Below are 27,029 nucleotides of genomic sequence, written 5' to 3'. Positions count from 1 at the left end.
CCTATCACTTTTAAGAAATGTGTGAGACACAAATAATTCTTAAATCTCACAAATCTATTTTCTAACAGGGGAAGACAGTCTACAAATCAATTTTTATACAAATTCTTTTTTGTAATGACAGGTGATAGTGTGATGGACAGTGGGAAATTCCAGTTCAAATCTGAAGTCTACAACTCCAGTCTGACTAATACTGATTTCTAATTCTTCCTGGCAGTACGTCAGAGTAGTGTGGTCTTTCCTTTCTCAATGCCTAATTTTGTCAATCAGTCACCTGAAGCTTGATTTTCTTAGCTATTCTCCAAGTTTTGTGAAGTGGCGTTGTCAAAAATACAGTAAATTAGCTTTGAAGAAGATCTACAAGAAAAAACATTCAAAAAGGAGTAATACGAGTTAATATAATTATTTAATTGTTTTGTTAACATTGCATAGGGTTTCAGTGAAAAATTTCACAGAGGGTAACATTTTTTCAGGTATTCCCAATGGAAAATACTTCATTTTACTCCTTCAGAAAATTAAAGCTGTGAATGTAGAAATTCTGTCCATATTATAGCACACTGCAGAAACCCCAGTTTTGTGGCTATGCAGACTTCTTTAATAATGACTTATGATGATACCTGATTTTGATTTAAGTTATCTTGCTTACTTTTAGAGAAAAATAGTGCACATGAGATATCGAAGTTGAGACTTCTTAATACCAGGAATTACAGTGAATGGTAGCATATGGTATTTTTATTTTCTATGAAGCTCTGCAAACTGTTTGTCATAACTGTGTCCAGTGCTTTCCCAAATGACAACTGCCAATTGCTATATAATGTGGTAATGTTTAAAATATGAAAGCAATGTCTTTCTAACAGCTTGTAGATACTTTTAATTCTTCAACCTAAATTAATCTGAAAAGAATGAAGAGAATTAAATGACAGTGGTTAAAGCTAGGTTAATTTAGCTGATAGTGGTAACACATTTTACAGAATATCAGTCTGTCTTTTGGGGAGATACAAGCATTGTGTCTGAAACAACATTAAAGGTAATTCTGTTCTGCCTATTGCACAAAATTCAAGCTGTTTTCCTGGCTGTTGGCCAATTCTAATTCCACAGATGATGCATTTCTTTAGTTTTTCACAGCACAGCATATGCAGTGTGTTGTGTGGTGCATGATGCAATGTCACAGAAAACTCTGCAAGTTCCAAGCATTGTCTGAAAGGCTTTGGACTAATGGTGGCTGTTGCTCAAGTTATGCAATGTGTGTTCTTAGCAGTTCTTATGTTTTCCTCTAGTGCAAAAAGAATGTTAGATACAAAGTAGACTTCTGCTTATAATGCTAAGAGCCCAACGGGAACTGTTTGTCCAAGTCTTAGGTTTCATAGTTTACAGCCAGAGGGGACTATCAGATCACCTGGTAGGACTGCCTGTTCATCTCAGGACAGATAATTTTGTTCAGAGACCTCTGACTAAGTCTCAAGTTTAAATACAGTAAAGCATGTCTCTGGCAATTACGTTTCCTGCTAAAACAGGTAGGGAACGGAACAGCAATGGCCATCAGTGTCTCAGATCAAGGATTAGCTATATCCTGGTGTGTGTTGCAGAGGTTATGCCGCTGCAGATGGGCACACTGTGCAGGTTCAGAACATTATGTTAGAAGACTGTAGATTCATCTTGACGTTTAGTTGAAGAAATCCATTTTCATATACTCTGAAGTCCACATTTTTTGTGATGGAACAGTGATCATAAACCCTTGGTCTGCTCAAATCTGAAATCTGACAAAAACAGACATTAGTGGAGTTGTTCTGTTACACTATGGCAATGTAGTGGAGTAGTTTGTCTTTCTTTCCTGGACTAGGATGAGATAACAAATGTAATAATGACAAACTTCAACAGCTTGTACCCAGCACAGTACAAGGGAATTTTAGCTGATCTGCTTGTTCTGGCCTAGCAGTATCAGCATAAAATCACAGCTGTTTACCACATCACTCGTTTATAAAAATCTACAGTAAGCTCTGCTACCTCCTGCTGCTGCTGCTGCTCCCTTTCTTGGAGGCTGTGCCTCTGGTGATCCACTGAAACAGGTAGCTCCTTTTCCTTCTTTCCTCTGCCATAGCATCTACTGTGCATGTATTTGTGGAAGGGAAAGGCCAATCTCTTGTTGCTGCCAGGCCTTTTGTCTCTCCTAATACTTTCTCACTCCCTCTGTCCCTTTGGTCCAAAGTTCTTTAATAATATTTGCCAGCTGAGCAGTCAAGCTGCTGGAGCAATAATCTTTTGTTCTCACATGAATTATTATGCTTTCTAACTACTTTCTAACTATTTCTGCAACAGAAGTAATGGAAGTTTAGTTTAATGTCTTACTTGCTTAAAAATATCACAGAAACAAAAAATGGAATACTTCTGTCCTACCCACATTAGAAATTTGACCTTCTGAATTTAACCTACTTTATTTTCTCTAAGAATAAAGATGACATTTAGTAAATCAAATTCCATGCCAGAGATGAAGTATTTGAACTCATTAATTCAATCTGGATTTCTAGACCCACTCAACAGAATGTAAAATATGCTTGACCTACCTTGAATATATTCACATTGTCCATGGCTGCAGTGTGTTCTATTAAATCTTTAGAGGATTTGGCAAAATAGCAAATTCTTCAGATTACATTAAATTTACTGAAAATAACATTACAAGCTGTGGTAGATGTGGAAGACTGTTTTAGTAATTTTGAGCAGCCATAAAATACGTAGACTTTAATCAATGTATTAGGGTTGTATTAGATTAAATCTGATAGATTATGTCTCATCTTTCATGCACATATGTAGTTTAAAATATACTTATTTAGGTAAGACTTTTTTCGAAGAAATTTCAACCTAATAATTCTTGCAAATTGTGACAATTGCTTCAAATAGGCATTAAGCATATGGTCACTTACCTCATATAACACTTTTTAGCTCCATGATTGGGCAACTGGCTGTAGGTGGCCCCGCTTAAGCAAGAGCGGTTGGACCAGATGACCTCCAGAGGTCCCTTCCAACCTCAACCATTCTGTGATTCTGTGATTGACTAAAAGAAATAGAAAGATACATGAATACTGCCAACCAAAGGAACATTCTTATTCTAATGATTGATTACAAATCCTTTTTCAAACTATCTTTTTTCACAGCTTGTACAAATGGCATTATAAAACCCATTTTTTCTTTTCCTAAGGGCCTCCAAAACAAATTTACTCAGTTTAACACTAAACAGATATTAAATCTGTCAGTCCTGAAAATTCACTCTGGAATCTGCAAGTTGAAGCATTTTTTCTGGCTAATGTGTTATTACCAGTAGAACTATGGGAACATTTCTTAGTGAATAATAATTCTGTAAAGGACAATGTTGAACAAAAATAACAGCAAATTTTGTTCAAGTTCAGTGAATAGTTTCAGCAGGGGAAGAAAGTTTGAAAAGTCAAGTTATTTTGTTTCAACTTTTTAAAATTAAACACTTAAAATTTTATTTCAAAACAATATTTTTCTCTGAAATGTGTCCTTCATCTTTTTAAAATTAAAAGCTAACTAACCTTAAATGAAGGACTATACATTAAATTTGAAGTTGAATTAAGACTTCCAGCAAAGAAAATCTATATTTTAATTGAAGTTTTAAATTTAGATGGCCCCAAATGGTCTTTTTTAAGTTTAGCTACAAAATCATACTTTATGAATCCTGTAACTTAGACACTCAAATGACAGAGTGTTGTGGTTTAACCCCAGCCAGCAACTAAGCACCACCCAGCCGGTCACTCACTCCCTCCCGCAGTGGGATGGGGGAGACAGTCAAAAGAGTAAAAGTGAGAAAACTCATGGGTTGTGATAAAGGCAATTTAATAAGTAAAGCAAAAGCTGTGCACGCAAGCACAGCAAACCAAGGAATTCATTCACCACGTCCCATCGGCAGGCAGGAGTTCAGCCATCGCCAGGAAAGCAGGGCTCCATCACGTGTAACGGTTACTTGGGAAGACAAAATGCCATCACTCCAAATGTCCTCCCCTTCCTTCTTCTTCTCCCAGCTTTATATGCTGAGCGTGACGTCATATGGTCTGGGATATCCCTTTGGTCAGTTGGGGTCAGCTGTCCCGGCTGTGTCCCCTCCCAACTTCTTGTGCCCCCCCAGCCTGCTCACTGGTGGGGTGGGGTGAGAAGCAGAAAAGGCCTTGGCTCTGTGTGAGCACTGCTCAGCAGTAACGAAAACATCCCTGTGTCATCAAGGCTGTTTTCAGCACAAATCCAAAACATAGCCCCATACTAGCTACTATGAAGAAAATTAACTCTATCCCTGCCCAAACCAGCACACAGAGAAAAAGCAAGCATATAAAATTTTTTTCAGCGTAATTACATGTTAACTCATTCTTGATAGGGTTGAGTAGTCTGTCAGTTAGGACATAAGACTGTAGGCATTTTGAAACCTGGAAACATCACAGTGATCACCTACTTTCCACCAAAAAATTTAAAAACTATTTAATCATACATGTTTTTGTTTTCTGTCAATGCTGTGGATCTTTTAAATTTCTATTTTCTATGTCTCCATATGTTTTAACATTAAAATTTCAGATTTCTCTGATTTCAATGTTGTTAAAAATCAAGGTTTTGTTCTTTTACTCTATATTCTATGGCACAGCCATGGCTTTATAGAATTCTGCTGAAGACCAAGAAACATCTTAACCAGTAAGTAAGTACAGACAGGAAACAGATGCTGTTCCAGCTCTGAAATAGGCCTAATTTGTTTTAGTGTCCAGACGCACATTATTCATTACCTTCTGGCATAACACAAAGCTCCCTTTTTCAGCCCTGCTGTCACATGAGCCTTAAAACAATGGAATTAGAGAAGCTGAACAGAGGAATGTTACTGTTACTTTGAAGGCAGAAGGAATGCAGTTTACGGATTATACTTTATTCTAAACTTGCAGTTTAATAAATTTGAGAGAGTTCCACAATGGAATAGGGAGAACAAGGTATTAAAAGCATTGCTGTACAGAAGTATCCCAAATTATGTTACTTTTAATGGTGAACAGAATATTAACTTCATAACCTAAAATCAGTCCCTGCCTTCTATTTTTTTTCTTATGATTTAGTGTGCAAGTCATAATGTTCCTTGTGTTTCACTATAAACTGTACTATAACCTTTGACTTGTGCACAGTGATCAGCAGGTAGCAGGCTAGAATGCTTTGAAAACTATTTCGTTAATATTTCCATTGTACAACTTATGTGATGAAATAACCCTAAACATTACTTTTCCCCATTGTGAGCACATTTATAATGTAGAAGACAGACTGGGTTTTATTTTTCTTTTTTAATTCTAAAAATCCCTCTCTGAAACACACATAAGGGAATCCATAGCTTGAAATTGAATGTATTAAAGGAATATGCTAATTTTTAAATTGAAATTTGAAAAATTAGGAAAATCCAAGTTGGACTTTCCACTCAGGTAGACATAATGAAATTATCTTGCCTTTCTGGTTTTATGAGTGACTGTTTTTGTAGGATCATTGAATAACTTCTTTTGAAATTGCCTTAAATTAAAGAAAACTTCTTACATTAAATATATTAGAGATGTTGGAATTGTATGTACCCTTTGATGTTCATTAGATCTAGCAGACATCTTTCTGTGAAGCAGAGGCTTCAGCTGAGGCACAAGCTGTACAGTGACCTGAAACTGGAAGCAGAATTCTAGAGAGAGTGGAGGTGTAATTCAAGCTTACAAGAACTGGTATAGAACAAGCATAAGTATCTGGAGAAAGAATCAGAAAAGCCAGGGATATTAAACAAAAAAAGCAAAGCAAACTAACCAACCAACCAAAACAAAACCACAAAGAAACCTCAGCAAAACATACTATGTTTCTAAGATGGCAAAGACTTAAGAATTGGGGGTAGAGTAAGAAAATAATAGGTTATACACTGCTCTTCAAAGTAGCTAGTTTCGCTGAAATTAATCCAAGAGCATTTAAGATTTATGGTTATGGCAGGTCTCCATTATGGCTGCCAATAATGGTAGCCAGTAGTTTTGAGAAGTTGTGGAGAATGACTAAATAAGGCTGAAAACTGTTAGGTATGCCACTTTTCATTAGAAAGGGAAAAGGAAGATGCAGAGATTTACAGCTAGTTGCCTAGCTTCAGTTATCAAGAAATAATTACAGAAGTATAAGGTCTTAATGACAGAATATATTTATCAATAACAAATCATGTCAGATTCCCTTAACTTATTCCTTGAAAAGGCACTGACACTGTGGATAGGGAAGAAACAGTAGATGTGATATATTTTTAACTTACGCTATGTGAAATGACTTTTGAAATAAGTAGGGAGATATGGATGAAGATGAAATGATACAAAACTGTTGATGATTCATTGTCAAACTATAAAGATGTATTGGTGGGGGGCTAGACACATCCCAGTGTATCTGGGGTGATATTCAGTGTTGTCGTGACTCATTCAGATGATAGAATGGAGAGTACGCTTAATAATTTCTCATTCAGCATCAAGCTGGGAGGATCTGAAAGCATTTTGGAGGACGGGATTAGAATTCAAAAATTTTTTGACAGACTGGAGAAATGGCCTAAATTAACTAGGAGTATTTATGTGTAATCCCTCTGGTGTATACAGTTTGGGTTAGATTTTGACTAGATGGGGAGAGTTCAGAATAGGTCAGCAGGAATGACCACAGATATAGAAAGCATGGTCTGTGAAGAAAGGTTGAAAACTCTGGCTGGTCAGTCAGGGGGAGGGAGGTATAGGAGCCTTCAAATATGTAAAAGGCTGCTGCAAAGAGGCAAGGAATAAACTGTTCTCCATTTCCAGTGGAAATAAGGCAGAAGTAATGAGCTTAAATGACAGGTAGGAAGATTTAAAACAAACATTAGAAAAAAATTGCTGACTGTAAATCCTGAAATGTATTGCCTGGAAATGCTGAGGATTCTCCATCATTATTGATTTTTACAAACAGGGCAGACAAAAATCTGTCAGAGAGAATTTAGATAAAGTTGATCTTATTTTGGATTAGGGGAATGGATCAGATGGCCTCATAAGATTCCTTTTCGCTGAATTTTTCATAGTTAACTGTTTTGGTTAACTGTTTAGTGAAAGAAAACCTCGTGGAAGGATTTTTTTCATAGGTCCTAATCCCATTTCATTCTTGAAAACAGTGCAGAGCACCTCATGAAAATCTAGGTGAAAGACATACTTTTACCACTAAGCTTGGTATTTCTATCACTTCAAATGGGCAAAAAAATCATAAAACATTGCTGTTTATTGTGCGTATATTATAAATTTACTTAACTATGGCACTTTTGATATGGTCTTGGAGAAGTCCATAGACTGAGACTACAAGCACCCTAAAGTGTATTCATTGAGTGTTATGTTTGAGCAGTTTGAGCTCAGAAGCTCTAGCATAGTTCTTTTGGATATAAAGATTTACTGCAGGTATTTAATATGAGACACATGAGACAGTTAAATTTTTGTGGTCTATTGAGTAATAGATTCTTAGAAACCCATAGGTTTTAAAATAATGTTTAAGTACTCAAATGGTTCCATCCAAATAGCACCATGAGATGTTATAAAGTCATGTGGATTCAGGTAGGATTTGTAAGTTATCTTGAAAGCCTGGTAGAGGATCTGGTCCAAAGATCACCACTCAAAAGGTGTGCATTATTGTTGCCATGGTATTAATGTCTTATGCTTGCAGATATCACTAACAAACTTACTTAAGTGATGTAGATATTTCAGTGACTGTACTGTAATGTTAAAAGATGCTCTTATGCGTGAAAAATCTGTTCTAGCTGTTAGCCTTTTTTAAGATTAAGCTCTTCAGCATAGGTACTGGTCGCTACAGCATCTTTGTACTGTGCAACAGAATCATAAAATCCCCATTGTAACAGACATCTAGAGAACATCTAGTCCATCTCCCACTTGAAGCAGGACTATTGCCAAAATGAGATCAGCTCAACCACTGCTCTGTTTAGCCAAGTCTTGAAAACCTTGATGGACTGAGACTCCACAGTCTCTGTTCCAGGGCTGCTCCACCTTCCTAGTGAAAAACTATTTCCTTTTCATCTGCTATGAATCTCCAAAGCTGCAACTTTAGGCCATCCCCTGGTTTTACCATGCAGCACTATTGAGAGAAGTTTGATTCCATCACCTTTTAACTCATCTGCAAGTAGTTGCAGGTTGTTATTGAATTGTCCCTTAGCTTTCGCTTCACAAGAGTAAACAAGTCCAATTCCCTCAAACCTCTCCTTATGCGTCAGTGCCAGAGGCCTGTAAAAAATTTGAAAGCCATCTGCATGGCCGTCTCCAGTTCCTGAATATCCTCTTAAACTGAGGCACCTCTGAACTGCACATTGTGTTCCAGGTATATATGGTTTCAGTCAACAAATACAGTTTCAGTTTTGCTTATTGTTGCAATAGAGGTAATAATTAAAAGCATTAGTCTAAAATCAACACTGAGTTTCTGAACAAAGCTGTTCTGTTATATGCAAACCAAAGGGGGGGGGGGGGGGGGGGGGGGGAACTGCAAAGAAGTGAAAGAACCTTCTGAAAGTGTTTCATAAAAAAGGTTATTTGGCTTGCCTGAAATCTTGAAAGATATTACATATGGCCACACATGTGACTTGTGTGCAGATTGACTTAATTTAGGTCAACTTTGGCAGGCCACTAAAATAAAAAATTGGCAAGAAAGCTAATTTCGAACTGAAGGATGTAGATTGATGTTTTAAAGTAATTAGCAGCTATAGCCTTGTTGTTGGAGTCTGTAAGAAACTCAGTGAAGCAAAATATTCTTGTGAAGAAATTATACACCATGAGTTGGCACGGCTCTATCCATTGAAAGATCCTTTTTCCCTTTTGTTTAGAGTGTGTCCACAGAAGAAGGTGTGTGCTACAGCTCCAAGAGGGGCCAAGTAGGGCCTGCTGCCTGCTGTGTTTCTGGAGCACAGGATGGGTCTGGCTAAAATGAGTCCCCATTGCTCTACCTCCCTCCTTTTCTCTGAGTGCTTTACAGTCCCCGGTGCAGTGTATACTCCTGGCATAGCAGCCCCTCCCTGGGCGCTGAAAGTCTCAGACCCAGAAGCTCACACCAGCCCAAGTCCTTACTCCTCTTCGAACATTTTTAGCTCGTGTTCTCTCAGTCTCTGGCAGTTCCCGGTATGCTCTGATCTCTACACAAATGCTAACCATTGTCTCCAGCTTTCTTCAGCTAGAAATGAGGCTCTTAGGTCCCTTTTATTCTGGCTATTTCTAATTAAAATAGATAAAAGGAGACAAGTGGTGGCCCTTGCCTATCTGAGAGAAAACCTTGTATAAACATCATCAACGGGGGAACACTCTATAAATGTTTATAGAAGGCATTCTAAAGACATAAATTAGGGCATACTGGTTTTGAGTGTATTATTATCAAGCTGTGACCGCCAAGGAAAAAAGGCATAGCCATCATTTAACTTTTACTAAGTATAATACCTTGTATTAATAATTATAAAATTTCATACAGGCTTAAATGCCTTGTAAGTTGCTGCCCTGGTTTAGAAGTACATATCTGCTTAATGATGATTATAGCATCACAAGCTGTAATTCAGAACTGCAGGTTTCAGCAAAATAATCTGGTATTTGGGATAACAGATTTGGATCCATCAGATGGCATGATATTTGCACCTTTTTGCACATTTTTGAGTTACATATTTTATAGATCAGACACTGTTTACAGCTACATAAAATACCACTGTACACAGTTATGAAATGGTGAACATAATTGTTCAGAAAATCATAAGGCAGAATGTAATCTTAAGAAAAAAAAGTTTGTATATATTTGGCAGGAAAAAGTGGGAAATAAGCAAATGATGGAAATGTAGAGAGGAGAGTTTTAAGTGTTTGCTATAAGCAGGCACTGAGGAAGAAAGCTCTCTTTGCAGAAGAAAACAGCTTTCTCTAAATGAGTTAAAAACACAGTCTTTAAAAATGCTTGTGTTATCTGCCTGCACATTCTAGGTAGTAGATGATGGAATGATACTTGCTTAAGGTGCCTAGAAAAGGTTCTGAAAAATAAGTCATGTAACAGGCAGGATCCAGGGCTGTGACCTCAGAGCCTAGTTAATTCTGCCAGCACTGTTGAAGAGATTTCCATATGGTTGCACTGACAACTTTACCGTAAAACAGAATTATCTGATCTTTGTTAATTTATGCAAATCAAGTGGGTAAAGGATGCTGCAGTTTTGTAAATATTTAAAAAGAAATATAGTTAATACTGAAAATTGGACTTAAACTAATAACCTGACTGGCGTTCCTAGGTACTGCCATGAGAGATTGGGTTCAGAGGCAAGTTTTATGACACATCACAGTTTTTCTGAACTTTTCTCATTCTTTTTTCCTTGGACTAGGATTTAGAATTTGGCCTTTGACCAGTGTTCAGGAGAGCAGTCCTTGAAAGTTCTTGTCATTGACAGGGATTGATGGCTAATCATGGATGGTTCTGTGCTGGAAAGTTGCATGACTTGTAAAGGCATTTACAAAATACACTCTTTTTTTCCATTTAGCATTTGAGATCTACTAAACCAGCCATTTCTTCAGTGGCTTGATTCTGTCAAGCAATAAGTAAACTGAGGAAATGGCTATATGAAAATATCTCCTGGTGAACCATTCTAAGTTACTTTCATATTCCTGTTAATTTGCTGCAGAAGGACAGGTCTGACATCGTCACCCATGATTTGTTCTGTTTGACAAAGCAGACAGCTTTGACTTAGAGATACTGTCAAGTGTTATTAACAAGACCCAGACTGCTCTTTACTGTTAAATTTCAATGGATTTGCAAAGATAGGAATCTAAGAAAGTATTTTTCTTTTACCTCTTCTACATAGGAAGATTTTTTTTTTGTATTTTTGGAGACAAGAAACTGTAGAACCAGTATGTCAAAGAATGCACTACAGTAAATGCCACCAGAAGGCTTTTAGTGTTCCTGATTTCAATTCTGGTTCCTGTCAGAAAATACAACATAAGTGACAGTAATATGTTAGCTGGCCTGGCTTCTTGGGGTGATTTCATTCCTTTAACTATGATTCTGCCACATGTGTCTTTGACATAACATTCAGCTGTATATCTTCGGAGCAAACAGGAGGCATTAGGGCCTCTTCACCTTCATAATTGTAACACAGAAACCTACTGGAAGGTCTATGAGTGTCTTTCATTTGTTTCAGAGGACCATCCAAAACGGAAATTGTAATAGAGAATGAGGAAATGCAGCATCAAAAGTGGCTGAATCTGCACTCAGACTGGAAGAATAAAAATGCATCCACTTTACATGCGCTTCTAGTGAATGGGTAAGTAAAAGGTAAATGAGATTTATTTCACTGCTGTGGGTAGTTACTTATCAATGGAAGATGGCAAACTCCCTTTGGTAAGCTCTTTTTTTCCAAGGTATCTGTGCATAAATCCCAGCGCATACTCATGTGAGTTGTTAAGATACAGTCTATAATGATTTTAGTGTCTGCTACAACTGTAGTCTCTTTTGAGTCCACCATGTGAATCCTCAGGGGCCCATTCTGCTAGACTAACAGCATTTGAGTGACATAGAGGTGATGCCCTTGAAGCACCCGGACCAGACAGCTTCATTAAATCCCTGCTGACCAAGAAAGTCCAGTAAGTACTATATAGCAAAACCTGCAGCAAAATCTTACAATGCTCTGCAGCCTGTGTAGTTTTGGATTCATAGATTTGGAGCAACCACAGCTTCTTCAGCAGAAGCTATATCCACTTACAGTACGTTTCCTTAGCAGCTTCTCTGGCTTCAGATGATGGTATATTCTTTTTAATTAACTTGACTAAACAGGTAGTTGGTAATGAGAAGCCAGGATCTCATGGTTGAGGCATTCAAAGTGTGACTTTGAGACTGAACAGCCAATGAACTCAAACATCCAGGACAAAACTAGGAGAGCCACCTAATCCCCATCTGCAACTGCATTCTTCAAAAAGCAGATGCATTGTGTCCCTCTTCTCTTTCAAATGCCTAGGAGATTTCAGAACATCCTTCTTCCATAGAAATTCCTTCTGTTTCACAAGGAAAGACTGTCTTGGCTAAATGCAGAGGTACAAAGTGTGTGAAGACACAAATCTGAGGAATACACCTACTTTTCTTTTGCTTGGCTCCATTATTCTCTGTAGTCAAACTTTTCTGTAATGGCAGAATACTAAAAAGATTGTGTCTGCAAGTGCCTACTTTTGCTTTCCTACATCTCAGCTTTGTACTAGTTCTGGTTTACATCAGTATTTTCCCCATTCATTTAAGTTCATTTTTATTTCTTTATCTAGAAGGGCTATTACAAGTTGGTGCCTGATACTTGAAAATTTTCTTTTTAACTCTTTTCTTTTCCTTTCTCACTGTCTCTTTCCACTAGCTTAATGGTATCTAAATGCTTTTCTCCAGGGTAATAAAAGAATAAGCACCTTGGGTTGTGACCAGATGCAAAGGCAGGTTCACAATCGTATTCTGTTCAGTCACTGAAGTACAAAGCAGAAATTTCAAGGTACTTTGCCATGTTTGAAAGTGGTCTGCTAGGAAGTATGTGTGAAGGGATGGATTTGGAGCCTCTGAGTTACAAGATCTAGTAGCAAGAGATCTAGTTTCACCCAAAGTACAAGTTAAAGGAGAAAAAACATCATTAACAAGGATTATTGATAAAGCTATTGCAGAGATGAAAGTTATCTGTAGGAACAGATGTTCCAGTCTCCCTGAATGCAGAATATGGGTAACAAGAAGTGAGAAGCTAAGCCCATGCATGAAGAGTGAGGCTGTTTTTGTTTTGGCTGCAACAGGCATCCTGTGTAGATGGCTTTCGCTGGCTGTGCATGCACTGCAGATCAGGTGCAAGCCATATTGATCTCCCAGTCATCCCACTGAAGGACCTGCAGGCCTGCCTCACTTCACATGTGCCTGGCTTGCTTTCTGGTATAAAGCAAATTGCACTGGGGACAATATGTGTTTAGTCTCTTCCCAACATGAAGCCAAGACAAGGCTCAGGAGCTGGGAAGTGCTTCTGAGCCCTGCAGTCTAGGTGTATTCTTCATCTGAATCAACTTCAGCATGTAAAACATCTGTGCTGTGGAGTATGTTGTATGTTTAAAGGAGCTGTTGGGCTACTGGACTACCAGGAACTTGGACAAGAACTAAAAAATGGACCACTAGTTTCATAAAGTTTTGATAAGAGGCAATGGCACAGTACAGGTTATGCACACAGAAAAGCTTGAAGTTACATCTTCTAGAGCTGGCTATTTGATAAGTCAAAGAAACGAGTGTGAAACATGAGTGTGGCTGGTCTCAGTTATATTCTGTATATTTTTTTTATGGAGTGCAAATACCCCTCAAAATTGTGCACAGAATTTTCTTTCCTGAAATTGGTTGTCTGTCTCTAGAAACAGAGTTTTATGGTCTGTGTTTTCAGGAACAGAAAGTAGACTAATTTGCACAGTATATGAACGGGGTATATGCAATGTAAGGGACAGAGGTCTGGTCAAATCACAGATTCAAGCTAATCCAGTGAGCTTGCTGGCACTCTGTTGTTGTGCCCACATTAGTATCTATGACTTAAAATCAAATACAGCCTCTTTTTAGGTGGTTGCAATTTTAAAGATACTGCCTACCTACTGAGATTACAGCCTTCAAAGAATTACCTGGGGAACAGCTAACCTGTGTATCCAGTCTAATTTAGCTCTGCATCTGTCTCAGGAAAGCATGTATATGGTAGGAATGAAAAAGTGGTGGAAATAAAAAGGCAGCCAGCTAGTTGAGCAACAATGCTCACTTTTAACAAGGATCTCCCTTCCTTTGACAAAGAATCACTTCTTTCCTCTCTCATCTGAAAATTTTCAATGGAAATGATAATTTTTTCTTGTTTTAATACTTACTTTTGCAAACTTCCTGGATTTTTTCAAAACACCCAAGCTTTTAGGGCATGAAAGGTCATCTGTTATCAAAGGTATTTCAAAGAAAATTCTATCCTTCAGCTGAAAGGAAGAGGAGAATGGCAATATCTGTCCTTTCAGGTGCCATAAATTAAGACTTGACAAACTGTACCTCCCAGCTGACCTCAGAGCTGGATCAGTGCCCAGAGAGCGAGGTAGTCTGCCAAATATGTAGAACCCACTCATGAAATGCATTGTAAAGCTGAACTAATATTTTGAATTATCTCCAGGCAGATGCTGGAAACCATGTATGATCTGGCATAAGAAGTTCCTTGCGTTTCTTTTTACCATTTTGGGGAATTTTTAACAGCTGGTTCATGAATATAATACCTGTGCTGATTTGCAAATTACCAAAAATTACATCAATTAATTGAGATTTCCACCATGTTCTTGTTTCAATATTTAGACAGATGTGTCGAAGCAGAAGCAAAGTGGCTCTCTTTTGCACTAAAGAAGGTAAGAGAGAAATGTATATAAAACAAAGATGTTTTTCAAGATGTGTTAAATTACTTTAACAAATGTGGATGTTTAGTGCAGATTCATTCTGAAATTTGACTAGACTTCTGCAACATCCAGTTTTGCATTGTTTTTTTTTTCCCCTACTCTATTCAGTTTCATCAGCTTTTCTTATTTTTTTACTACGAGGCTGTGTATTGCAGTAGCCCAGTCCTGCTCCCACAAAATGAATTTTGTCAGCAGTCAGGTTCCAGAAATTTATTTGGTAAAACTTCCTACTGAAAATATCCTTTACCACCAGAGTGGTTAGCAGGCTATCTGCTTGGGAGTTCAAGCTGTGATCTGTTTAGTTGTGAAGCTCAAGGGGACAGAAGAACCTGAAGTAGAAAGCTTCAAACCAAGTCTGGAAGCATAGCAGATTGTGCAAGTTTAAGCGGTTTGAAAATGCAGAAATGTTCTACAGACAAGGAGAATTTTGCTGAAGAACACTTTAATTATGAATTAGCTTGACACAGGGAAAACTAATCACAAAGCATGACCTAGATTTGGGAAACTAATCAAAACATTTACTACTCTTATCAGAAAAAAACCCAAAACCCTCATAGGAACCTGTCAAAGGTGTTTGCTTCTGACATATGTTGCTTTAAGTACACTTAAAACACTTTGCTCTCTGAAGTTAAGTGAACACAGTAAGAATTACAAGTTACAAATAACCATTGCTCCAATTTATTTCTTCACCACTAAATTCCCACGGATATATGCAATGGCAGCTTACCCTCCTTTGGGAAGCTGATTGCAGAAACTGGTGGTGTTCTTCTGTTCTCTAAATCAGACCGAGTATAAACAGGATAAATAATGTCTGCCATCTTACAAATCCAGAATATAAAGTGAAACGAAAGTGAAGGGCTAACTATTTCAGAAAAGTAACTATCCTAGGCAGATGGGAGTCTGGTATAATTTCCAGTAGAAATAAAAGTAGATATAAAGTAGAATGGACAGATTACTGGAATGTCTTCAGATCTTCAAATATTCTCCCTTAATAATTTCCACAGGCAAAGCAGGTTTGGTGCCATGTAGCTGAGTAAACAGTGTGACATTCACCTCAGACCTAGTTTAAGAAAAGCCTTATTATTGCTGAGCAGCTTTTGCAGAAGCAGTTCTTACGGACAGGACAAAGTAGCCCAAACATGTTGCTAGCTGACAGAAAGACAAGGACGCAAACCCAGGACATCTTCCCAAGGGCTGCCTGGTAACTCCTGAGAGAAAGGAAGTCAGGATCCCAAACTTAGCTTGGTTAATATTTCAGGCTGAGCTGGTCAAAGTTAGTATCAGGAGAGCAAATCCCAATATAAAGGAAGGATGAAAACGGCTCAGTGTGTTTGCTATGACTGTGGTGGTGTTGATGACTTCATTTACTGTCTTATTCGGTGTAATTTCATGACTCTGTTAATATCGTTCTGTGCCCAGTTTTCTTGCAGAAGGTCTTGTATGCGCCGCCTTTGTGGTAATGATTAACTGCCTTCTGCATCTGTTCCTCACTAGACTGCGGCCGTCGCCCAGCTGCTCGCATGAACAAGAGGATCCTTGGTGGTAGGACCAGTCGCCCAGGCCGATGGCCGTGGCAGTGCTCCCTGCAGAGTGAGCCAAGTGGACACATATGTGGCTGTGTTTTGATTGCGAAGAGATGGGTCTTGACAGTAGCACACTGCTTTGAAGGGTGAGAGGGTTCAGACAGTTTTACTGTTCATAAAAACTTGCACATAAGAATTACCAAGTCCTTCCCCCTTTACCAAACACACTGGGGGTGGGTGATGACCTTTGCAGAATGGCAAACCACAGAGGCCTGGTTTTAAGAGGCTAAAAAAGAAAGTAAATGGTGTAAAACGGCATCAGCTTAGGCTTTCACTTGCTTTATTATTCATTGTGGGCGGCTCTACTGATGAAAGCTAAATGAAGATGCCCTGACTTTCAGCAGGAAACAGGAAAAGGAAGAAGACCAAAACACTAATCCTATAGCTCTCATACAACTGCCATAGATTAAAAAAAAACATTCTGGGCACCAGCATAGAAATGACCCTGGAAAAGTGCTGTGGCCATCAGTAAAAATTAAACCTGAGTATTTACTCACAGTGCAACTGACATATTGAAGTCACTGCCTTTTCTAATTATAAAGACTCCACTCCTTTATTAGGATTGCAATCATTAAAAAGTCAGTATCTGAGGCCCTGTGGTGGATGGACAGTCTGAAGTGCAGAGAAAGTTTACATGTCTTAGGAATTGTCTTGGTCATTGTCAGCTTTTCGGTGCTAACAAACATTTATTTTTAATGAACCACAGATTTTGGAGGGAAGTTGATTACCTCATTTCTTTCGTCTTGTACCTTAGTTTTTAAATTGGGTTTCCAAAGATAATTGAAATGTGTGTTTTCTGCTGTAGTTAGCAAGTACTTTTCTGCTACGCAGCTGTCATCGATGCTTAATCCTGCTTTAAACTGGTACTTGCTCATTGGAAATTATTTTAGACTACACTAAGCACCTTTCTGTTCAAGCCAGCAGAAATTCTGTGGTAAGCAAGTATCTCTTGACTGGTATTTCTTTATAACATTAATCATTCCCTTTTTCAGTAATAATTTCAATTTCATCTTTTTATTTCTGAAACACTGAGTTCTTTGGTATTTGTTGGGGGTTTTTTTCTTTTTTTTTTTTTCCCCCCTGGCTCTTTATGGAACTTGTGGTAGGGACAAAGTTTGTGGGTTTTGTGTCCAAGCCAGAAGACGTCAGGCAGGTGATAGTGCGCGTATCTCAAGGTGTGAGGCTATTAATTGAAATGCTAGAGGAAGTGACATTGGAGAGACCTCAGTTCTGACTATCACATCATATCAAGCCCTGAGGATGTTCAAGAACTGATTCCATTCAGAGAGAAGAAAAGTAATAGCCAGAAACTTTGAAGAGTAACCTAGGTAACCTTCCTTCTAAATTAACACAGTGCTAAACCTGAATAATACAAACAAGTATATTGTATTTATCAGATTTTGGGTCCTGCACAAGGAATTTTTCTTCTTTCCCCATCTGTTTTTAAGTAAAGCTAAGCAGTATCTGGAATATTTCTTTACCTTTGGAAGAATGTTTTCTGGTGATCTAAAATAAAGGGTGGGATTTAGAGGTAGATCCTTCAGCAATATGGGACTGCTACTGAATTTCACGGGTAAGAGATATCTCTCATTAGTGAAAGATAAGCACAGAAGCTGTCAAATTTATAAAGTAAAAATTCTCCCATTTTTGTCAAATGCAGACACACTGCCACTACACTTTGGAGCCGTTCATTTATGCCTCATTCAGGGCTATGTAAGCTCAAGAGTATTATGTGTAAAAGGTCTCTTTTGCATTTGTATTCTGAATGCCTTAAAGTACTAAGATATTTCGGTTTAATAATTCATTGAGCAGTTATATGAACTTTTTTCTCTACTGCCTCTCTGAACAGAGGTGAGGGTATGTTCCCAGTGGCCTGAAATCTTTAAATTCTTCATTTGTATAGCTTGATACAGCAACAGCAAGATGATTCTTGATCCCACAAAGCTTTCTTGATAAAAGTATTTAAAAATTTACCAAACCAACCAGATAAGCCAACAATTAAAACAGATTTTAAAGTGCTCTAGTGCTTTAGACAAAATGCTCCATTTTGTATTTTATGAAGTTCATGTGAAGTTTGCGATACAGAACATGAGGACCATCTAACAATAATGCAGCAGAAAATATTAATGCAAATAGTCATTTGAATACTTGTGGAGGGCATAAATGGAAAGAGCTACATTAAACAGCGTGTCCTTTGCTAGTTTTATTAGACTAGTCCCCAGAGTTTTGCCAAGATTGTTTTGAAATGCATTACATCAAAGCATCCAAGACATTAAGTTTTTTTTCTTGACTGTAGGACAATACATTCTGGCTGTGACTGCTCATTGCTCTGAGCAATGCTTTTTTGCAGTGTTCATAAACACAATAGCTTATGAATATTCTTAGCACATAATCTTATAACTTTATGGAAAAACTCACAAACTGATCTTGATGGTAAAATGATCATTACAGTCTGAAACACCAGAATTTTCATGCAACTCTCAAGATAAAAATAGCCTTTATTTAGCAACCAAATCTCTTTACAAATTACAGAAATTACAATCCTGTTGAGTATTGTGAAAAAGCTGAATTTTTGCATGCTTTGATTAAGTTTCAATCTTGTCAAATGTTCTTAGTTACATGGAATGGTCCTTCATCAGTTGTGAGAAATGCTCACTTTTTTGAGGGTTTTTAGAATTACAGACTAATTAGGAACCTGTGACTTATCATGTGACCAGTTATGATCAAGAGATTACACCCTTGAAGTTCTTCATAAAGTCTTTGTTTTTCTCATGTGGCTTAACAGACACTAGTTCAGTCTTCCCACTTGTATCACATGCATCATTTTTCTGTGATCTTGGATATTTACCAAAAGAGTCTTAAACAACTGTAAGAGTCAAAGTAACCTTTGATCTTAGGCATACGAAGTATGCTTGGCACAAACTGAATGCCCAATAAATAAGGGGCTTTTCCCATGGCTATCATGAAAGATTTAGTTTTCATAATAGAAGTGCTCCTTTGGGATTTCAGTTAGACTTACTGCTGTCAGCAGCATACTACTGAACAATAGTCACCCCAGAGAAATTTGTACACGCCTACCAGTGAGCATGCGAGCACCTAAAACTTGGGCAGGATCCAAGGGGTCATTCTGAGAGCCTTTGGTACTTAATACAGCAACTAATAGGTGGTTACATGTCTTCTGAAGGTGTGCGCTTTAATTCATTTGGTAACATGCAGGAAGGAAATGGAAACCATTGTCTTTTGTTGCTCAGCTCTTAGCTGTACGTAGTGATGCTTAAGTGTTTGTTTTTTCTTGTAGCATTTGTATGCGCAATGCTTTGCAAAGCACAATGTGCAAAAAATCAGCCAGAAAGAAATTCTCCGGTATGTCAGCTCAAGAGAATCCTCTTGATTGAAATTTCCCATTTTCCCTTTTTTACACAGGAGAGAAAATGCAGCTGTTTGGCAAGTAGTGTTTGGGATTAGTAATCTTGATCATCCATCAGGCTTCATGCAGACCCGACTAGTGAAGACCATTATCCTTCATCCACGCTACAACAGAGCAGTTGTAGACTACGATATCAGCATTGTGGAACTAGACAAGGATATCAACGAGACAAGCTATGTAAGACCTGTCTGTTTGCCCAGCAAGGACCAGTTGGTTCGGCCAGATACCTACTGCTACATCACAGGCTGGGGACACATGGGCAACAAAAGTAAGATGAGTACTTCTGGGACTCTTGGAAAAACATGTTAACCTTCTACTGAGTTAATCAAATAAGTGATCCCATTACAAAGCTTTATCCATTTATGCTATTACGGAACATTATTAAATACTAGGGAACTGTAACTATTCATGGAAGGATCTACGTGTGACTAGAGCCTAGCTTTTTCCAAATCTGCAGCCTGAATTTATGCTCCTTAATCCTTATTTAGACAAGTGGCTTGATTTTCAAAATTGTTGAGGATCTAGAAACTCCTATCAAGAAAGTCACATGAATTGGTTTTCATTTTACTGGTTTAGGTTGTATTCAGAACCGTATTGAGAAGGTATCAGATCATCAGGGCAGGGCAGGGGGGGCAACATTCAGTGAAAGCGGAAGGCACTGAAAGTACTAGCATACAGGCTGCACAAACCTTTTCTTTAATCAACGCTGTGTGTCACAATTTGGACTTGTGACATGATTTATTCCCTCCATGCATAATCACAAGTGTTGTTTTTGTCGCTCTGAACAGAACATGTGTTTTCTTGTGCTGGGGCCACTGCAATCCTTGGGTCCCATGACAAGAACAGTTGTGTTATGTAAATATTTGTTTAGGCAAAACAATTCTGTATGCATCATATGCAAATTATCCTGGCCCCAACCCTGTTAATGCTCTAGCTGTTGTGTTTCTCCCTGCGCTATTATAGTAATTGCTAGGGAAAGCCGTCGTTCTGTACACTGGAGAAGAAAATTTTCCTTTGAGTATTGCTTCAGGTGCGACTTCACCTCTAGTGGCCAGGTCAGACATGTGGCAAAAATTAAATTGCACATGTGAGGGATAGGCTGGTTACTAGCAGCTCTACCCATCTAAAAGTATCTTTTATGTAATGGCAGGAAATGCCCCCCCCCCCCCCCCCCCCCCCGAATGCTTTTGCACCACTGGTAAGTGGAAGAACGTTCTTTGTTCTCTAATGTGGTTTCAGCATTGGTTTTAAAGGTTTTGTGTCATGAAGCATCAAAAACCATCATGGTTACACAGCATTTAGTACTTCATGCCCTAGGTTGAACAACTTTCCTTAGAAGTTCAGCTTGGTCAGCTGTTTAGACTAGGAAGAAGTCCTTTATTGTCTCCTGAATGCGCTAAAATAATTTAAAAAATCTTTGAATTCTGATTCCCTTTAAGATAAACTAAGTCAAAGTTACCCAAACATAACTCAAAATGGCCGTGATTATACCAAGCTTTACCATTAGAGACACTGAGAAACAGGGAGATCCTGCCATGGAACAGTGAGTGAAACCTCTCCTCCACCTCCTTCACATTACTGTTTTCCAGCCAGTCCTGCCCCCGTCTTCAAAGTCCCACACCGTATCACATAAAGGTGCTCTCCCCGCCTCAGTCTGTCAGTGCAAATGCCTGTTACACGGCAAGCATCACACCAGTCCCCACATACCTGGTCCTTCTCCAGAATGCAACACGTACACTCCTGGCTCACGAGCATGACAGTCATGAATCCTGCGATGCAGCACTGCAAAAACCCACCTGCTTTCACCTTAGCTTTGTGCGAAAGGGGGATTCTTCTCTCCTTACATTTAATATATATATATAAAGTAATATTTGTTTTCTATCCTAATGGAAATATTTATCATATCTCAAAGAGCCATCATAGCTAAGTATTTGCGTGTTTGTGTGTGTATAGTTTAATGCGTAATTCTGTTTTTCAGTGCCTTTCAAGCTTCAAGAAGGAGAGGTTCGCATCATTCCCTTAGAACAATGTCAGTCATACTTTGACATGAAAACCATCACCAGCAGGATGCTGTGTGCTGGCTATGAGTCTGGCACTGTGGACTCTTGCATGGTAGGTCTCTCTCTAAGGAGAAACTCAGCCAGACTTGCTTTTAGAAATCAAAGTACTATGATGTTTATTAGGTATAGCGTACTTCATCTCCTATAGGAATGACAACAGTTATTTACATATTTTAACCCCACTTTTATTATTATTGGTGTAATCAACTTCAATTTATGATAATGAAATGCTTCTTGAAGACTTTAAGGTTTATCTGTATTAGTTAACAATTAGATTGATTTTTTTTTTTTTTAATTTGTACGAGCCTTTTGCAGGTAATTTTTTGTACAAATATGACAGGGAATAAATACTGGTAATGCTGTGTGCTGCTACATTGTTCAGCAGAGCAGCCCCTTTTTACAGCTGAATTACTTATTAAAGGCAAATCGCTGTAGGAACTGAGACATAGCTTTAACCATAGGACTGCTGGCCACAGGCAGCCCCCATAGATAGTTTTTTTTCTTTCATGTTGCAGGGTGACAGTGGAGGACCGCTTGTGTGTGAGCAACCTGCAGGGCGCTGGACTTTGTTTGGTTTAACATCTTGGGGCTCTGTCTGCTTTTCCAAGGTTTTGGGACCTGGAGTTTACAGTAATGTGTCACATTTTATTGAGTGGATTGAAAGGCAAATATACATCCACACCTTTCTGCTAAACTAACTCCAGATGGTAAGAATTGTGCTGACAGACAAAAGAAAAAAGGAATCAGCACTTCAACACTGAAGATTTTGCAATCCAGAAACTCTGTGAAAAGGAGTTTCAAGCTCTGTCTATTCGTGTTGTAGAGCTATGGAATATGCAGTGTATGTTAACGGTAAACCCTCTGCTGGTGAACATACTTTGGGGTAGAATTAATAATCCTTTTGACTTTTCTTTTAACTGTGTTGTGGTGCTATTCCAAACACAGCAAAAGGCGTAAAAGAAAAGAATCAGCCACTTTCTGCCTTTCAGCTATTCAAACTAAGCAGTAGCACAGACTAGAAAAACCTTTTTAGATAACCTGTTTTAATACCACTCAATTAGTAGCATATGCATTTTCACTCACTTGTTGTCATGAGGAATGGACTCGGTGCATTCAGACGGCACTGACAGGACCTATATTCACAAGGGCAACACCTGGCATGGCCACACCATGTGCTGGAGGGCGTGGGAGAGATCAACCAGTTTGTACGTCCATGTGGTACAGAGTACATCAAAGTACACGCGCAGCTCTCCAAAGGTGCGTGGCAGTGTGCTGCTGGTGTGCCTGAGCTAACACAGTCTGTCCCTCAGAGTGGCTAACTTGCATGGGCATAACCCTGTACCGTCCTAACTCCACAGCTGCTGTTCCCAGAGCTAGCCTGGGTTTCTCTGCGGGGCGATGGAGGGACCAGTAGGCCAACAGCCCTATAACTACCACTTGAGGCACCCGAGACCAAAACATAGTTGTTCAGACACTTTGGACAGTTTCTACCACGTAATTTTCTGAAGCTTCCAATGTCTTAATGTGTCCAGGAAACACCCATGTCTTGACAGCACTACACTGACTAGCGCATTTATCAAACCTATGGCCCACTGGCTTTTTTCCCTATTTTGAATACTATGTTCAGCCTATAAAGTGTGCATTGACCATCTCCAGCCCTCTAAAAACGTAACAGGGTCGGCAACGCCACTGCAGCAGTTCCCCCTCCTACAGTCAGCCACATCCCAAATACTGGGAAACTGGGTATTTTTGTATAGGTCTCTTCTAGTATCTTGCATTTAAAGTTTCATTTTGCTTAGCAAGATTTAAACAATTGGGAGAAAGAAATCTGAATGATAGACAACTTGGATTCCAGCTTCCAGCTTCTGTTCAAATGAATATTAGAAATATGTTAAGCAAAGTACAACAGCTTCATCAGCAAAGGCTCAAAGAGCTCTGCTCAAGTGCTTGGTAGCCCGACAGCGGAGCGCTCTGTGCAGAAGGTAAGAGGCTAAGCCTTGACTCCAAGAGAATCCGGTTAAAAAAAAATTATAATGGAGCTTGGCACCTCTTTATGGTGCTAGAGGGGAGGTGTGTCTTATCAGCTGCTGTAGGTGCCGTCACACACAGCTCACAGCTTTTGGGAGGCCAGAATCGGAGGAGTCAGGAACCTGAGGATTACAGGATGAATTTCACCAGGGAGCAATGCAGTTAAAAATTTGTGTGTTTTCAGCGCTGTGCCTGGTCCCCTGTGAATCCAGCCTAAGGCATATAATTACCCTCTCTGCTACCTCTGGCATGCTCTCATGACAACAGGGCAGGACCTTGACAATAACATGACTGCCATATGTGGAAACATACATTAAAAGAGCTAACTAAGGGACATTTCAGGTACTATTAATCATGTTACAACTAATCTACATAGATCTGACTATTGCTTTAGTGAAGGTTTACCTCTTAGTTCCGTATCTTCTCCTTTAACATGCCTAACGTTAGACATACTAGACAGTGCTCTAGACACCGTTATTAATAAATATTCAATATTTATGTTACGGATTCTGAAAATCTATTTAAGTGAGTATTGTATCACTGTTTCATGTTCAGAAAGAAAACCCTTCTAGGCTTTGCTAGGTTTGGGTTTGTTGGTTTTTTTTATATATATTAAAGATTTTGTTTTTACTATAATCTATAAATGCTCTTCTTCCCCCAGCTATAAATGAGAGAAAGCAGCTGTGGCCATGTTTTACCAGTGCAAGCAGATTACAGATGAAGCAGGTTATTGATGCCCTTGCCTCAAAGATATGGAAGCTGGAGCTCTCAGTCCCCCACTTCAGCTTTTCTCTGGGGCCAGGATCTCTGCAGCTGTAGGGTGGCACCGTTCAAAGTCCTGAAGCCAATTATGAAAAGTTACTGGAGTAGGGGGCCCAGGCTGTCAGAGCCAGCCCGCCCTGCCGTCCATCCGACGTGTCTGGTGACAGGCAGGTTTCAGTGAGGTCTGTTTTCCAGAAGTAAAAACAAAGAGGTGCTGTTGTAAAATGAACAGCCCAGCCTGATATTACTCTACCAGATGAAGTGGTTAGCAGCTTTGAATTTTGTAAAGCACTGGCATACATATAATCATTTAATGTAGATATTAGCATTACCAAATGATATGTAATTACACATTTTAATTAACTGGGTTTGGCCTGCCACCAGTTTCCAAGCAGTCCCTCCCAGGAAATGAGGGAGAGTCCTGCTTAAACATATGGTCCAGCCCCCTCCCGTATGGGATCAGTCCTGGAAGAAATTACAGGCTGAGCCCTATCCCAAACGGCTTTAGGAGGGAGCAGTTGGGTCTCTTCCTTCCCCACAACTGTCTGACACAACATTCCATGTAAAGAGGAAATTTGTAATTTTATAAATGTATTTTTATACTGCCTTTTTTATGTGCGCACAAGAAATAGGCAAACATACTCCTCCTTCTACTGTATCAAGCCTTTCCCTGTGTGCTGACATAACGGCTATGATCACAATTAACGCTGTTTCTCTTACAAGTTTAGCCTCACTGTAAGGTAACAATTGTTGGTTTTACTTCTACCACAGCTGTAGCTCCAAATGGAAGCAATGTCACACAGTCAAGCAGATGTATTTCTTTCTAGCTGTACTAATAAAAATTTACTATCATTTTCCAAGTAACTTCTCTGTTGAAAATGTGTTTTAATCCGTAGAGAGAGAGACTCAATGACAATATGGAGGTGTGAAGTTGTAAGTTTAGCAATAATGCCTAAAAATAGCCTTAAAAAGGTACGTGCATACGCTTATCTAGCTTTTTTTAAGCAGCCCTGTTAGCACTACAATACTTGTGCAGGTTCTGGCACTACCAGCACTTTACAACTTTTATTTTTTTCTGCATGTATGCTTCAAGTGCAGAACATTGCCAAGAATACTGCTGCCAACAACTACTTTGGATTGAAAAATCTGAAAAACTAAAGCTGCAATCAAATTTCTCTGTTCTGTGGCTTTCCTCAGGAATACAATTAGTTTGAAATAACCATCTCCTTTTAACTGGTACGCAGCATTTCAACGACATGTACACATGCTGAAATCAAAACAGTAAGCATGCAAAAAATTAAAATAGTTAAAATTTGCCTTTTCACTGCAGTCAACAGTAAGGTATGCAGGACCATGAGGGCAAGAGTAACATAACCAGAATAAAACAGGAACAAACAATACAAAAAACCATACTGAAATTCAGCTATGAGAACGTTCTTAACAGTCACCTTCAGAACTTGTCCATTAGCCTCTGCAGAGAGCAAGGGCTGGTCTGATCAGCAGCAGAGCCAGGGCTGGTGGGAGCGGTGGGTGCTCTGCATTAGCTGATCCTCAGCCTCGGGCTGCAGCCAGCAGGGCTGAGGGAAAAACCACAGCTTGGGTTAAACATTCAGCTCAAACTGTGCCACAGGTACAGACCAAAGCTCACTGTGCTGCAAAATGCTTGCTCAGTAACAGCTGTGGCTGACTGCCACCTGCAAATGTTTAGCACAGGTGCAGCTGCTGTGAAAGAATTTAAAAAATAGGGGTTTTTTCTGTAAATCAAATATTGCACCTCAAAAAGTGAGTTAAAGCTGCTCTAGGTGTAGCTACAAAGTTGGGGGGAGTTGAAGGTGGTTTGTTTTAAACTGACAATCAAAAGTGTAAATGCTGTGGTTTCCTTCATGACATCTGGAAGGCACCTGTGAGATGATCTTAAAAAGCTTGTTTTCAAAATGGAAAAGTCAGGTCATGCTGTGCCTGAGTGCAGAAGCAAGCAGGGGATTGTGACTTCTCCAATGCTAAAAAAAATAAAGGAAACACTCAACTGTTGAGAAGCAAAGGGAGAGTGATTCGCTTGCATCCTTCATTTGGCACCACTTTAGATATGGCCAATTAACATTTTGAAGCTTTTATTAAAGACTCACTACCCTCATCTCCCCTTCAGTGAAAAATAGCAACTGATCACAGCAGATAGCCATTAGTTATGTCTGCTGTTTGTCCACAAAAAAAAAAAAAATTAAAAAAAATTGGGTTTTACACAATGGATAATTTTATCACTTAGACTGTCGAAGTCCTCTAAAAGAACACAACCTCTAGTGGACAATTTTAAGCAACACACACCATCAGTGAAACAACACACCACGAAAAAAATAAAATGTGTTATTTTGTACCACTTCAAAAGTATTTACAATCTCGGCACAGAGGAACTTTTAAAAGGACCTAAAGTTTCAAGGCAACCCACAGGCCTGGCACTTTTGAGATGCAGATGAAATCATCCTTCATCCAATTTAAGAATCCATCCTGAAAGCCTCACCACACTAAGCAGCGAGTAGTGGGGTGACAAGGCTCATAAAAAGCCACATAACAGCAATTTAAGTGTCCCAGAGGCGTGCAGCTGGCCCCAGGTCTAGCAGGTGACTGCCGCTCATGTTTCTTTGTGTAGTTATTTTGATGCCACGGCTTACAGTCACAGAAGATTTTGGAAGATCTTGCTCTGAATGCTTACAGC

At 39.0% G+C, this 27,029-nt stretch overlaps 1 protein-coding gene across 2 annotated transcripts in view; it reads left to right on the top strand.

Moving 5' to 3' along the window:
• Positions 1 to 25,183, top strand: part of CORIN (corin, serine peptidase) — a 170,494-nt gene extending 145,311 nt beyond the window's left edge. For both annotated transcript variants that reach the window (XM_030011931.2, XM_030011921.2), the window contains 6 exons: positions 11,195 to 11,317; positions 14,362 to 14,411; positions 15,954 to 16,128; positions 19,466 to 19,737; positions 21,448 to 21,581; positions 22,045 to 25,183. In XM_030011931.2, the coding sequence (XP_029867791.1) occupies positions 11,195 to 11,317; positions 14,362 to 14,411; positions 15,954 to 16,128; positions 19,466 to 19,737; positions 21,448 to 21,581; positions 22,045 to 22,227 (937 nt within the window). In that variant the 3' untranslated portion in view covers positions 22,228 to 25,183. The remainder of the gene's footprint in view (positions 1 to 11,194; positions 11,318 to 14,361; positions 14,412 to 15,953; positions 16,129 to 19,465; positions 19,738 to 21,447; positions 21,582 to 22,044) is intronic.
• The last annotated feature ends 1,846 nt before the right edge of the window (positions 25,184 to 27,029 follow it).

The sequence above is a fragment of the Aquila chrysaetos genome, chromosome 1, assembly GCF_900496995.4.
Source record: "Aquila chrysaetos chrysaetos chromosome 1, bAquChr1.4, whole genome shotgun sequence".
In the NCBI taxonomy this organism is placed as follows: domain Eukaryota; kingdom Metazoa; phylum Chordata; class Aves; order Accipitriformes; family Accipitridae; genus Aquila; species Aquila chrysaetos.
This window is presented reverse-complemented; position numbering and strand designations above follow the sequence as displayed.